Raw genomic sequence first — 12,929 nt, 5'->3', positions numbered from 1 at the left:
GACCATCGGTTAATGGGCCCGCATTTATTACACGAAAGGCCTAGAAAACTGTTGGCCATGAAAACATTTTGGTGAACCACTGCAGAGCTATTTGAATGGTTCTGTAATAAAAGCTACCATAATCGCCTGTGGCTGAACTATTATAAAGATTTTCAGAATTTACTAGCTACAATGACCCACAAACTGATTTTTACTAAATATTGAGTCAAGGAATAAAAAAGGTTTGAAAACCAGTGCACTGCGGCATTATAGGTTGGATGTTGAACGGTTACTAAAAATAGACTCGGTATTATAGAAGCCTGTTGCCAACGACGCGCCCTTAAACAGACATATGTCGCTGTGTTTTACTAGTCTGACCCTAACCTGGCGACACTGCAAACAGATTTGACACCAGAACGGTAATTAACTCGCACATGCAAACAACGACTATACTTTAAAAAATCTAATCAGAAATCCACATTGTTATGCGCCGATACAAAACAAACAAACCAAACTGATAATACACTGCAAAAACATCAATAAACTGTACGTTCAAAAACCTGCACAAAATACCTATACAATATCCCAAACTGTAAAAATTCTGCCAACTTAGTCGTAACAGTTGTGCATACGTTACTTATCAGAAAACTGAAACGAATATATAACAGACAGATTGCGACAAAAACAGTGGTGTCTTTAAAGAATACCTGTCTTATCAAGAAGCTGTTAGCTGACCTAAAACGGGTAACCTCAACAATAGGCAAACAATGTAATCTTCAGTGAAACTTTTACGGCAGGACATTTATTTGTTTGTGGAGAGCACGGTTTTATCGTGAGTAATGCGAGTTGTGCAAAGAGTACCCGGTTTGCTACCCATTTGGTATGACCACTCGAAAAACAGAAAATAGTTGTTTCACTGGTCAAAACATTGTGCATGTAAGGTTGTTATGATGTTGTTATTTGTAATAATTGTTAAGTTGGTTTTACAGTAAAATTATACCCGATTTGAAAAATACGACGTTTAAACAAAAACGCGGCAATTGATAGTTTTTCCTGCAAAAGCCTTATTGTCGATTTAAACAAAACCCCACACCATTTTTTCGCACATTAGAGAATTCTTGTGCTAATATTCAGTATTGAGTTTTGTTAACTATACACCAAGTAGCCATTAAATTTGCAGCATTTCGTTCCTGCATTGGGGTTTATTACGAAGTGCGAAAAGGAGAAATGGGCATGCAAGCTAGAATTCGTCGCCTAATTTGCTCCTGGACGTTCGATTGTTACGTAATACCGCAGTGATTTTTCCCATAGTGGTATTGTTTGGTAAAAACTAAAAAGCCGCATTGATTTGTTGCTAACATTGCTTCAATGTTCGTAGTTATCAGGCATTAAACTGCGCTACAATTTGCCTACATACCCCAGGGATTTAAGTTGAATTAGCATCAATTAGGTGGGAGAAACAGTCAGTAAAACACAAAAATCAATAAACGTCGACAGTCTTAGCAGTTGCTGTGGTCATTAAATTGAACTGTTTACCTCCTTGAAATCCGTTTTGTATCCGTAAGCGGCGTCGGAAAGTTGTTTATCCGAATGAAGAACAGTTTTTTTTACTTCCGGCCTTTTATTGACGATCGTCCTGTAGGTCTTGACATATAGGGTTCACAAAAGGTCAGGCGCCTAGTTTATTTAATATCTTTCACGTAAAGTCGTAACCCATTAATGTCCTTTTTCTTGTGTGCCATTTGGAAGTTTCCTGTAGTGTTAGCATTATAGTGTATTGTAGCGGTTGTCATGCGAAAGCATTACATTTAAAATCATAAACTTCTAAAATTACCCAAGTCATTTAAACGTATAGCGTATTTCTATGTGTCCTAAATTTCGTGTTTGTGTGTTGGGGATTAGGCCGTCGCAATTTCCCTTTGTTACGGAGTCAGGAAGCTTGTGTTTCCACCCGTGCGCCTGCAAATGTGATTTAGTGTTCCCTGCTGAATTTCGTACCACGTGTTTTGTGCTATATAAGGTTTTGCGTTTCGTTCAATAAAACACTCTAAACTCCGGAGTCTAAATACTCTAGACACTCTTCGTTCTGGAGTCACGACCCACGACACTCTGTGCTTTGGCTCCACAGACGCAACGGGCCACATGATGCAACAAACTAACGGCCGCCCCCCACAGTATCATTTATCATCCATAATATGAAGAAAATCTCAAAACTTAAATATACAACAAAAGGGTATAGAACGATTACTATACAAGATAAAACTAAACTTCAAAAATGATCGGTTCTGCAGAATCAAATAATCTACACTACTACTGTACTGTTACCATAAGTGCAGGCTGCAGCACCAAACTTGAAAAGTTTTGGCGTGTTGAACATATAAATTGTTACGTCATAAACCTGGTACACTTGAACAAAATCAAATTATGATGTAATAATGGGTATTGAGTACTCTGAAGCAATCTCTATCAACTTTATTGAGCTGCATCCTCAAGACCAGGGGTGGGGAACCTGCGGCCTAAAGGCCGCATGCGGCCTTTTAGTGCAATAGGTGCGGCCTTCGATGTCAAAATACAATTTAGGATGTTGATAATATACACTGCACCAGGCACAAAAACTAGACAGAAACGTATTTTTACCTTTATTCCACATTACTATTTGATTGGTTCTAGGGCAGCTGTTTTCAAACTAGAGCCAAGTGGTTGCGTACTGGTACACAAAGCGATTTCCGTAGGTCTGCCAAGAGACCCAGGTTCTACAATCTTACATGTGTTGTAAAGAACAATTGTTTGCGTATAATCGAATGTCTTAAACTCGTCTGTGATGTCACAAGCTGCAGAGATTAATATTGTTAAACAAGCGAGTTTCTACATTAATAAAATCCCGAATGTTGCAATGAGGGTGGAAATTTAGTGAGAAATTTTATTTAGCTTGGACCGCAAGTTTGATAGCACATCGACCAGTTTGTAAGTCAAAAAGTTTGAACACACTGTCCTTGGCCTGGCCAATAGTCTGTGCGGCCTAAACGTGTGTCGATAAACCGTTTGGCGGCCTTCACAAACAAAAAGGTTCCCCACCCCTGCTCAAGACAGTCTAAAACAGGGGTTCTTAACCTGGGGTGCACGCACCCCCAAGGGGTGCGAGAACTGTTCCTAGGGGGTGCGGAGATGCTGAATCATTAAGGTTGGTCAGGTCTATTCTATTTAGGCAATTACAGAAGGGGGAGCGAAAATTGGTTAGTGATTTCAAAGGGGGTGCGAAAATTGGTTGGTGATTTGAAAGGGGTGCAGCAATGAAAAAAGGTTAAGAACCACTGGTCTAAAATTTGCTGAGACTTTCGTGAAATAAAATGGCAGTTCAAAAATAATGTGTATTATAATGTTGATTTCAAATAAATAAATAAATGAACAAACAAGGCAACGTAACGGCAACACTGCAACGGAGATTGGCAGAAGAACAAGAAAATTTTATCAATAGTAACCGATGGTTTTGCAAGGATTCAACTCTCCAATATGTCTGAAAGAACAAAAAATGAGTATGTTAAAACAGAAAACGAAGCTACACAATGGGTGTGTGGCCACTTTGTTCATGATTAAAATAAAGCAGAAAACTGTTAACTTGTACAATGTAGCCTATACTGTATTTCATTTTGTTTCAACCAAATTATCGCTTTGTCGCATGACACAAAATACCTTTTTGATAATATAAATGCCGTAATTTTCGTCCAACTTTTACAATACGCGGCGGGTCTCCAGCGGGCGATGGCAGTAGACTTATCGGGTCTCGACGAATCTATAAGAACATGTCGTGTGCAAAATCAAGTTACATACCAGTACAAATAGTAGGGCAATCGGCAAACCTGCAAGTTGGACGATTTTTGAATTGGGGATTTTATTTCCGAACTCTGTTGGCTGTCTAAAAAACATTAAAACTTAAGCGAGCAGCTTTAAATGTAGTAACATGCAGTTCCCAAGGCTAAACAAATAGACAGACACAAGGACATAGGCCTACACACGGCACAAACTTGTACAAACATATTGAAATGTAAAAATCAAAGGTGGATTCTTTAAGAGTTTCGTTTCAAAATAACATTTGCAAAATCTGGAGGGGGTCACTACCATATTTTTAATGTAAGCGTATTACGCTTTCCGAAAGAGTTCGTGAAAAACGAAACAACGTTTGGAACAAGATATTTTTGTAATTTGAGCCATAAATCTAAATATATTATCGTAGTATATCACCAATTCACCACTATATTTAGCTTTGAAGTGACGATATTCTGCTGTGCGTTCCATCTATTTTACTGGCTACTCTGTTACGTCGTCTGGCGGAATGTATTTTAAAGGATTCATGATTTGTCCAATTTTTAAATTTGCACAATTTACGTAGAAATTATTCAGTAGATTTTTACCTAGGTCGCTAACCAAGTCACTAAGATCAACTGCGGCAATCTCATCGCTGTTAACGGTCCCTGGCGTATCTTGCCGTGGCACGAGTTCGACGCTGCTGTCCTCTTCGGAATGCACGTTAGATATAGAGGACAGATCGATCTGGACAACAATACTTGTCAGTCGAACTTTACAAGCTTGCGATACACAGCAAAATTACCGCGTCCATGAGCATTCGCTTTGCTTTTGTGAGGCAAACAGTATTGGGACTGCTTGAACGAATTAGCCGTTTGTGAGATTGCATAGGAAGCGAGAGTCGTTGTGGGGCCTGTGAAAATTGTTTTTGGTCATAAATTCCTGTTAATAATTTTATAGCTTAGCAGCTATACACAAAATGTCTTTTTCTACCATCTTTTTCCTCGCGGGTGTGTATGTCCTGGGTGGCAGACATTTTAATGGTGCTTTTAGCGACAATGCGTCTTCAGGCTCAAGCCAACTTGGATCACAGCCATCATTACAATAACTCTCTGAAACAGACAAGGTACAGCAAACAACACTATATAAACATAGGCTAAATTGTTACCGTAATCATACTTACTTGGCTTTGGAATCCACTCAATGTCAAGCTCATCTTCTTCTAAAAACAATCATGATAAAACAGTTATGGATGTTTTAAAAACAAACCAGGTGGCACCAAACAAGTAAATCCTGTTACTGGTACCAACATAGTATTCAAATTACAAAAGCTTCATACTTTTTCCCAACTACATCTTAAGCAAGTGTATGTTGGTAGTAGTAAGTATACTTACTTTGTTCATTAATTTTGGTCAACTTTCGTAACTCAGAAAGCTTGTGAAAAACATGAGGAGGGGTGCAACCCTGCAAAACTCTTGTGTAAACAAAAGAAATTTCCATCTTACAATACATGGGGCACTTACCTTAAACTTTTCATTTAGTTCTAGTTTGGAATTTATATTTCGTTCTATAATTGGAGATGTCAGTTTTGGGTACTCTGAACAGCCTGAATTTTCAAAAAATTAAATGTTATGAAGTGTTGTTATATATGTCAAATTGTTGTAAAGAAATCCAAAATTGTGCTTGCCTGCAATAGGAGAAATTAAGTTCATTTCAGGATCCTTGAATTTGGAAATCGGGGCAGAATAAAGTTCCTCATTTAATGTGGAATTGTAACAACCTCTCCATTGTTTGTCAGTGTCTGTATGTGGTAGTGGTATATTTTCTGCAATAACATTAAAATATTGTATCATAAAATTGTGGAAAGAATAGTATACATTATAAGTATTATATACACATATATATATAAGTATTATACCTGGTTGAAAACTTATATCTCGGGCCAGTTCAATTGAAGATTCACTTGATGAAGAATCATGATCTGAAAATATTATTTTTTTTGTGCTGATGCAAGGAGCTAAAGTAATATATTGGCAATAACCAACTAAATGATGTTGCTTGTACACATAACAATGTCACAACTTCTTTGGTGATAAATATCCTGTAGCTTACCCAAATCATAGGTTTCTGTGCTTTCAGCATCAAATGTATCCTTTTTCGAGCAGTTTTCATCACTTGTTTCTGCCTGGGGACTTTCTTCTAACTTAGTCGGCATCTGACATAAACAACTGCAGACTTGCAAAGCTGTACCCCATTTTCACTTATTTAATGAAACACTTTTATCACAATGTCATTTATTTACTGACAAAAATAAACTTAATTGTACTCTACCTTGGGTACACTAAATTTGGTGTTTACACGTTTGTCAAGACTGTCCCTGATTTTTTTTATGTCACGGAAAAGACACAAACTGCCATCATCCATTTATATTAGGTGCTTCAGGCAGAACACTTTCAAGTAACTTAAATAAGAAACATCCTATTTTCTGCAGTGGGCAAATATTGCAATACAAATGATCAAACCACTGTCAGACTATGAAAAGCACACAAACATATTTGATTAACAGCTTTATATGCTGGTGGAAAAAATAATCATAAAGACAATTTGCAAATAAAGATAATTAAACTGAGGAGAAGGAAAAGTAATACGGCAGTAAGGTCTATAAAGCACAATGTTATATAGGTTTAAACATAATTTTACAAAAAAATACAAGAAAGCATTATATATATGTGTACAGTGCTTATGGTCACAAAAAATGTGTTTGCACAAATAAAGTTTTTTAATGTTTTTTAACACTTCTATAGAACTTATTTTGTTTCAGAACTAATTCAAACACAATTTATGTTAAAACAAACAACTTAAACATAACAAAAAATCATGCAATGAAAATAAAATCATTTACAACACAACCAAGGCAAAAATAGTTGAATGGTAGTGCATCAAGTTTACTTGACTGTATGGTTTTGGTTCCAAGTTAAAGTCACCCCCAACCTCACCAAACCCATGTGTGGTAATCAAAGGGACATTAGGGATGGCTTTTTCAAAAGCTTTGCGTTCAATAAACCCATAATCACCACCACTGTAGTCATTGTACCACTCAAAGTCATGCATACGCCCGACACATGACACCATGAACGCAAATGCATTGTTCTGATTAGGCTTAAACTGAATGTGTGCAGGAATGGACTTTTTAAGTTGTTGCAGTTTATAAGTAAGGTCAGAAACAGAATTACAGTTGTGATCAAGAAGAACTGATGAGGAAAAAGCAGATTTCCCACTAATTGCAATGGCAAGGAAGGCACCTGATTTTTGTATGTTGCGGGCTGCACTAGAGCACTTTGCCCCTGAAAAGGTGCTACCCGCCAGCTTCACAAATACGTTGGAGCACAGCTGTGAGTGCTGTATGCCTCCTTCAAGTGAACAACCCATGACAACTGCATTGTTATGTCGCAAAGCATAGGTTTCCAAAAGAGGACAGACCATTGAGCGAATCCAACGAGCAATCACATGCTGAGAGGTTAGGCGGTAATAAAATATGAATGCTTTCAAATCAGTCTGTTTCTTTAGAAATGTTTGCAAAGCTTCGGCAAGTCCACTTCTTTCTTTAGCTGTCCCCATCGATTGCCAAGCAAGAACATCCACAGATGACTCAACCACAGAAGAAAACAGTAAAGTTTCATTTCTTAAGCAAGTATTAAGCTCACTACCAGGACAACACATGGCACCTTTTAACATGACAAGTGTGCATGATGAAGGTATGTATCGCACCATCACCTCATTAAGGTGTTTAAAGTTTTGTAGGCATTCCTTGTCTGTAACTTGGTTTAATCGGTGAACAACAAAAATGATTCGAGGAAAATTAGTCCATGTTGCACGCCATTTCAGGAAGCGGTCTATCATTTGCCGATGCTCAGGAGCAAAATTATTGCATTCATATTTCACCCGTTTTACCAATCGGCCATATTTGTTTTGAAATGTGCTGTAAAACTCCCCATCTGAGCGTTCACATTTCGATGCTTGTGCACTATTGGTCTCAATAACATTGTAATGCACAAATGTTTTCTTCTCCCGTCGGGCAACAATTTTGTCAACAACTTGTTTCCAAATTGTACATACTTGCCGCTTTCCCAGCAAATCAACAATTGGCAAATATGAAAGGATTCTGTCAGTTATTTCTTCAATGCCAGTTAAGACTAAGAAACCCTTATCCATACTCCTAATTGAACACCTGGATAATAAAGAAAAACATTAAGTTTTGCATGTGGATTTAACAAAACACAGAGCAGCAACAATATTGTACAAAGTAAAGAAGGAATCCCAGCAAGACAAAAAAATTTATAGTAGCCAAAGCACATTTCATGTGTGATATTTTACTGTTGACCAATTATGGCAACATGCCATGTAGAGAAATTAATGTTAAAAGTTTCTATATGTTGCTATGAAAGCACAATCATTTGAAAGTTTGAGTTGCTTTTCAAATTAAGTACCATTTTTCAATGATCCAACAAAATACACGAATAAACATTGTCTGATGATTGCAAAAAATGGTGGCAATAAGTGCCAGGCAGTTATTCACTATTTTGTTTATGATCGTCATCAGTTTGCTTTGGTTCTTTTTCACCTTTATCATTAGGTGGATCCTGTTCTACTGCACAATTGTCAGCCATGTCTTTGTCATTATTTTCATGATTTGCCACTGAATCATCTTTGGTTTTATCATTGTTTTCTGACTCACTAATGGCATCTTTCTGGTCACTTTCATTGTTTGTTTGTGCTGTCATAGAGTTATTATCTGAGTTATTAATCTCCATAATCTCGGATTGTTTTTCTGGCTTATCCTGTACTTCCTCATTTGGATCACCCTTGGATTTTTCGTTGCTTTTTGGTTCAGGTTCCTCATTGGTTTTAGGTGCTTCACTATCCTCTGCTTGTGATTCCTTCGAAGCAGCCTTCAATTGCTGTTGCTGCTGCTGGATCTGTTTCTGCTTTTTCTTGTACTCAAGGTAATATTCTTGGGGTGTCATGCCCCTAAGTCGCTTCATCTCAACAACAAAGTCATTGGCTTGATCTTTCCACTTGCGCTTGGTATTAGCATGATTCTTTTCAATATTCAGCAGTTCACTTTGCAGCTTTGTCTGGTGCTTTTCCAATGACAAGACTTGATTCTTAAGTACACTAAGTCTTTGCTCAGTAACAATTCCTCTTCCACTTGGAATAACAGATGAATCAGCGAGAACATCTTGCATAAGTCGATGGTTTCTTTGGAAGCGAGCAGCAGCAATGTGCTTTACTGAGTAACCTTCATCATCACCACTGACATCATCAATAGGTTCAATGCTCATGCAAGACTCCTCAGTTACAGTGGCACGACTTTCAGCAGCAGCTTCTGCTTCAGCCCGGCTCTTTGCTTGCAGAAAAATTTGATAAGCTGGAGAGTTGTGGTAGGACTTCATTTGTTCTTGATATTCCAGTTTTTCTGCTTCATACTCATCAATGTAAAGCTGCTTGTCGCTAGCCTGTAACTCTCTCCACATCTTGCCAATGATTTTGCCTATTTCCCAAAGTTTAAGGTCCGGTTGATGGGCTTTTACATCATCCCACACTTTTCTGCTGTATCTCATGTACGGCATTAAAGGTTTTTCTGGGGCCTTGGGTGGCTTCGGAACTGCACTTGATGCCCCATAGGTTTTACCATTTTGTGAAAGATTTGGACCCAAATACATTTTGCTAAATGCCGGGTGGTTATATTGACTGTTAATGTACATCACTGTACTTTGTGCAATGCCATTCGATGTGCTTTGCAAGCCAGGTACAGCTGATGCAACATCAAATGCACCAGATCTAGTGCTTCGTCTTGACATTTTGATTACTGATCTAATCACCTAATAACAAGCAAGAGGTAACTAGAATGATAATACGTTTTAATTAATAAAAATGAACTGTTTTTGGCAGGATTTGTCTTGAAAAATAATAGTTGTTACTGTAAAATCAAAAAAAACCTTTAGTGTCATACATCTTAAGTGATCCCAAGTTCCCAACCATGTTTGTTTTGAATTGATATTGTGATTTGTGTAGAACAGCGGTTCCCAAACTGGGGTCCGCGGTCCTTTAGGGGTCCGTGAGGCAATTTTGGGGGGACCGCGAAGCGGTTGAAGTAATTCTATAATCTTATTTGGCGTCAGTTTGTGCCACTAAATAAGTTCAAATCAAAGTAGAATTGAGAATCGACTGTCTCCATTGCTAAACAATTGCCTTTATTGAATGAATTCTATCAAACAATGTAATTGTTCACGCACAATCGTAATGTTTTTGTCCTGTTTGTGATGACACATGCTGTCTTAGGATAATTGTTATGCGCAATTTTGCATTACTAGCTGAAATCCTGCAATCAACTTTCGTTTGTGTGAAATACACATTTAGTCCTAAGGACTGCGAGCCCTCGAAATAATGGCGAAGGGACCGTTTTGAAAAAAATATGAAAAAGTTTGGGAACCACTGGTGTAGAATAAAATAGGGATAACAAGAAAACATTTTTTTTTAAATCCAATATTCTTTGAACAAATCTTTTTACATAATCAAACCTAACTAACACAATTTAAACATGACTCTATGAATAAAGTTTACTTGTTTTAGTTTGATCGTTATTGTGGCAACAATGGCCCTCTCTTTGATCTGTTTCTTTTTATTCACTGCTCAGTCCTCAGTGCTCAGACTGCTCACTGCTCACTCTTAATTTTTTTCGGTGCGGTCACTACTGCTGTCGCTCTTTGAACTTTGAACTAGTGTATGGCTTCTTAATAACATAGAGATGATATAACTTGTAACACAAAATAAATAAAATTGACTTAATAATTGACTTTTACCGTCAATCCAAAATTAAAAAAGGATCTAGTGTTTGGCAGTGTCTATCCTAGAGTTCTCACCCGGAAATATATCGACGGAAAAGCTCAACTGTTTTCTACACGAACAATTTTATATGTCCCATTGTCTTCTAGGAGGTGACGCTCGAGTTAGTGATTATAAATAGGCTTTAACCGCTTAGGACAGTGGTTCTCAAACTTTTTCCTTATTTTTTCAAAACCGTCCTATCCTATTTACTATATTTCCATCCCCATAAAAGGGGATACGTTGTTGAAAAGAACGGTATTGAATTATTATTATAATTCGAATAAAGTTTAACGTTTATCACATCACCACACTAAAATAACCTAGTTTTTTTCAAAAAAATGTAAAATCCATCTGGATTCTTTAAAAAATAAATTAATATTTGGCAGTTTTCAAAGGCATAATTGTCACTTATGTAGTTGGTAAATCAGAAATTCTTTAAAAAGGAGGACAATTGGGTACTTTTTCTAGTCCTCGGAGGACAACTTGGTTTTTGTTAAAAAGGAGGACATGCCCTCCAAAAAGAGGACGTATGGTAGGCCTAGTCCCATTGCCATTATATCAAGGGCTTGCGGTCCCTAAGCCTGAATGTGTGTTTCAGAAAAACGAATAATGATTGCAGGATTTTAGCTAGTTAGGAAAATTGCGCATAATAATGATCCAAAGACAGCTTTTGACATCACAGAAAAGACAAAAAACATTACAATGGTGCGCGAACAATTGCATTTTTGTTAGTTGTTATGCAATAAAGGCTAAATGTTTAGCAATGAAGACAGTCGATTCTCAATTGGATTCAAACTTTATTTAGTGTCACAAACTGACGCCAAATAAGATTATATAATTACTTCAACCTTTTCGCGGTCCCCCAAAAAATTGCCTCACGGACCCCAGTTTAAACCGCTGGCTTATAGGAGGAGATGGAGATCCGGAACAGAAAAGCCGCGCGGTCCAGACGTCGTACCACGTTGCGATGTATACAGCCAAATGGTGCATAGCAGTCTATGGTGCAAGTAAACAGCTTTGGCCAAGAAAAACTCGTTCACATTTGCGAGTTAATAATTTCAAGTCAATATTCAGTAATGTGACAATTTTGGACTTTTTAGCCACATTCTTTGCAAAATCGCATTCAATATGGCAATTAATGGCTTTTATTTTGTAAAATCAAATGTGTTTGAAATTAGGACAATCACGGGCGTCAGAACAATTTTGAATTTCATTGGGCTATTATTTTGTGCAGAAACTATGTTTTAATTTGATGCTTGCAATGTACAAGCGTGGATGCCCTTACACCAGTGGTTCTCAACCATGGCCCATGTCCCCCCCCCCCCAACTTATGGCAAAAAATCATAAAAAGTTTGCTTTTGCAGACTCTCCATTTTCTTGCAATAATATGAGGTAAGCAGTAGGCCTACAATACAGTTGTAAACAAAATATGGTGTAATATATTTTACGACAAAGACCTTTTTGTGTTTTTTATAAGAAAGCATATACGCTGCAACCATCAAGATCTCAGTGAAGCAGAATTTACACGTACGCCCCTGCAAAGGAGGCAAGATAGTGATTCTGCAGAGGTTCCTGTTAATTCCTCATTTTCCTCTACATTGCCTGCCAATGCCTGAATGTTCTTTTATTAAATCGTGATTTCACGAACTTTGTGGCGAAAGTAGGCTACACATGGTGTGATATTGTGAAATCCATGGTGTGATAGCAACACAGACAAAGACTTATTCCCGTTTCCTTTGAAATGTAATCACGTTTCAAATTGCACGCTGCATGTTTTGCCAACAGAAGGCAGGATGTCCTGTTTTTTCCACACAGCTCGGTTTTCTCGGATTGTGACAATAACGTTTTATAGGCTTGCCGTTGTTAAACAAACTAGGATCACATATGTATTTCAAAAATGGATGATTAATGTATATTTTCTTGTAACTTTTATTCGCATGTGTTTTCTTTTTAGAATGGAAAAGAGAAAATTACGACGGAAGCTGGGGAGAAGAGCGCCATAGTCTTATAAAACCCAGTGTTCAGCCTTTGTTGAAGCCCTTGATTTTTGTCAACATAAAATTATATTATAATTTGTGAGATCAGTTTAGACCAGTGGTTCCCAACCTTTCGTGGACCATGGCCCCCTTAAAGTAACTTTTTGGTCTCGTGGCCCCTTCAAGTTACCATGAAGGACCTGTGGCCCCCTTAAAATGTAGTTAGCAATCTCGTATTGGAATGCGGTATTAATTTTGGCCTTAAACAGGTCTAATAGAGTAAAT

At 37.6% G+C, this 12,929-nt stretch overlaps 2 protein-coding genes across 4 annotated transcripts; both read right to left on the bottom strand.

Annotated features, from left to right (window-relative positions):
• Positions 1-3,327: 3,327 nt before the first annotated feature.
• Positions 3,328-6,666, bottom strand: LOC145214209 (uncharacterized). Of its 2 annotated transcripts, XM_080082701.1 has the most exons (13): positions 6,112-6,666; positions 5,893-5,995; positions 5,699-5,761; positions 5,468-5,605; positions 5,304-5,386; positions 5,175-5,244; positions 4,964-5,002; positions 4,774-4,892; positions 4,586-4,693; positions 4,389-4,527; positions 3,837-3,892; positions 3,670-3,769; positions 3,328-3,493 (listed from the first exon to the last, which is right to left on the bottom strand). In XM_080082701.1, the coding sequence occupies exons 1-13, from the start codon at positions 6,202-6,204 to the stop codon at positions 3,477-3,479; spliced, it is 1,128 nt and encodes a 375-aa protein (XP_079938827.1). In that variant the 5' UTR covers positions 6,205-6,666; the 3' UTR covers positions 3,328-3,476. The 2 variants fall into 2 exon arrangements, with proteins under 2 accessions (XP_079938827.1, XP_079938828.1); XM_080082702.1 differs by lacking the exon at positions 3,837-3,892.
• Positions 6,667-7,912: 1,246 nt separating this feature from the next.
• LOC145214208 (SWI/SNF-related matrix-associated actin-dependent regulator of chromatin subfamily E member 1-like) lies at positions 7,913-10,044 on the bottom strand. Of its 2 annotated transcripts, XM_080082700.1 has the most exons (2): positions 8,402-10,044; positions 7,913-8,008 (listed from the first exon to the last, which is right to left on the bottom strand). In XM_080082700.1, the coding sequence occupies exons 1-2, from the start codon at positions 9,639-9,641 to the stop codon at positions 7,974-7,976; spliced, it is 1,275 nt and encodes a 424-aa protein (XP_079938826.1). In that variant the 5' UTR covers positions 9,642-10,044; the 3' UTR covers positions 7,913-7,973. The 2 variants fall into 2 exon arrangements, with proteins under 2 accessions (XP_079938826.1, XP_079938824.1); XM_080082698.1 differs by lacking the exon at positions 7,913-8,008 and having other exon boundaries at positions 8,009-10,040.
• Between the last annotated feature and the right edge of the window lie 2,885 nt (positions 10,045-12,929).

This window comes from Phallusia mammillata, chromosome 2, assembly GCF_965637545.1.
Source record: "Phallusia mammillata chromosome 2, kaPhaMamm4.hap1.1, whole genome shotgun sequence".
Lineage (NCBI taxonomy): Eukaryota > Metazoa > Chordata > Ascidiacea > Phlebobranchia > Ascidiidae > Phallusia > Phallusia mammillata.
Note: the sequence above shows the minus strand (reverse complement) of the source record. Positions and strands in the feature narration are given on the sequence as shown.

Excerpts from the sequence above, each read along its gene's own strand:
- LOC145214209 (XM_080082701.1), bottom strand. The coding sequence starts at position 6,204 with ATGGATGATGGCAGTTTGTGTCTTTTCCGTGACATAAAAAAAATCAGG. Across the intron at positions 4,893-4,963 it reads TGAGTGGATTCCAAAGCCAA|AGAGTTATTGTAATGATGGC; the intron begins GTAAGTATGATT and ends TGTCTGTTTCAG. Across the intron at positions 4,694-4,773 it reads CACCCGCGAGGAAAAAGATG|GCCCCACAACGACTCTCGCT; the intron begins GTAGAAAAAGAC and ends CAATTTTCACAG.
- LOC145214208 (XM_080082698.1), bottom strand. The coding sequence starts at position 9,641 with ATGTCAAGACGAAGCACTAGATCTGGTGCATTTGATGTTGCATCAGCT.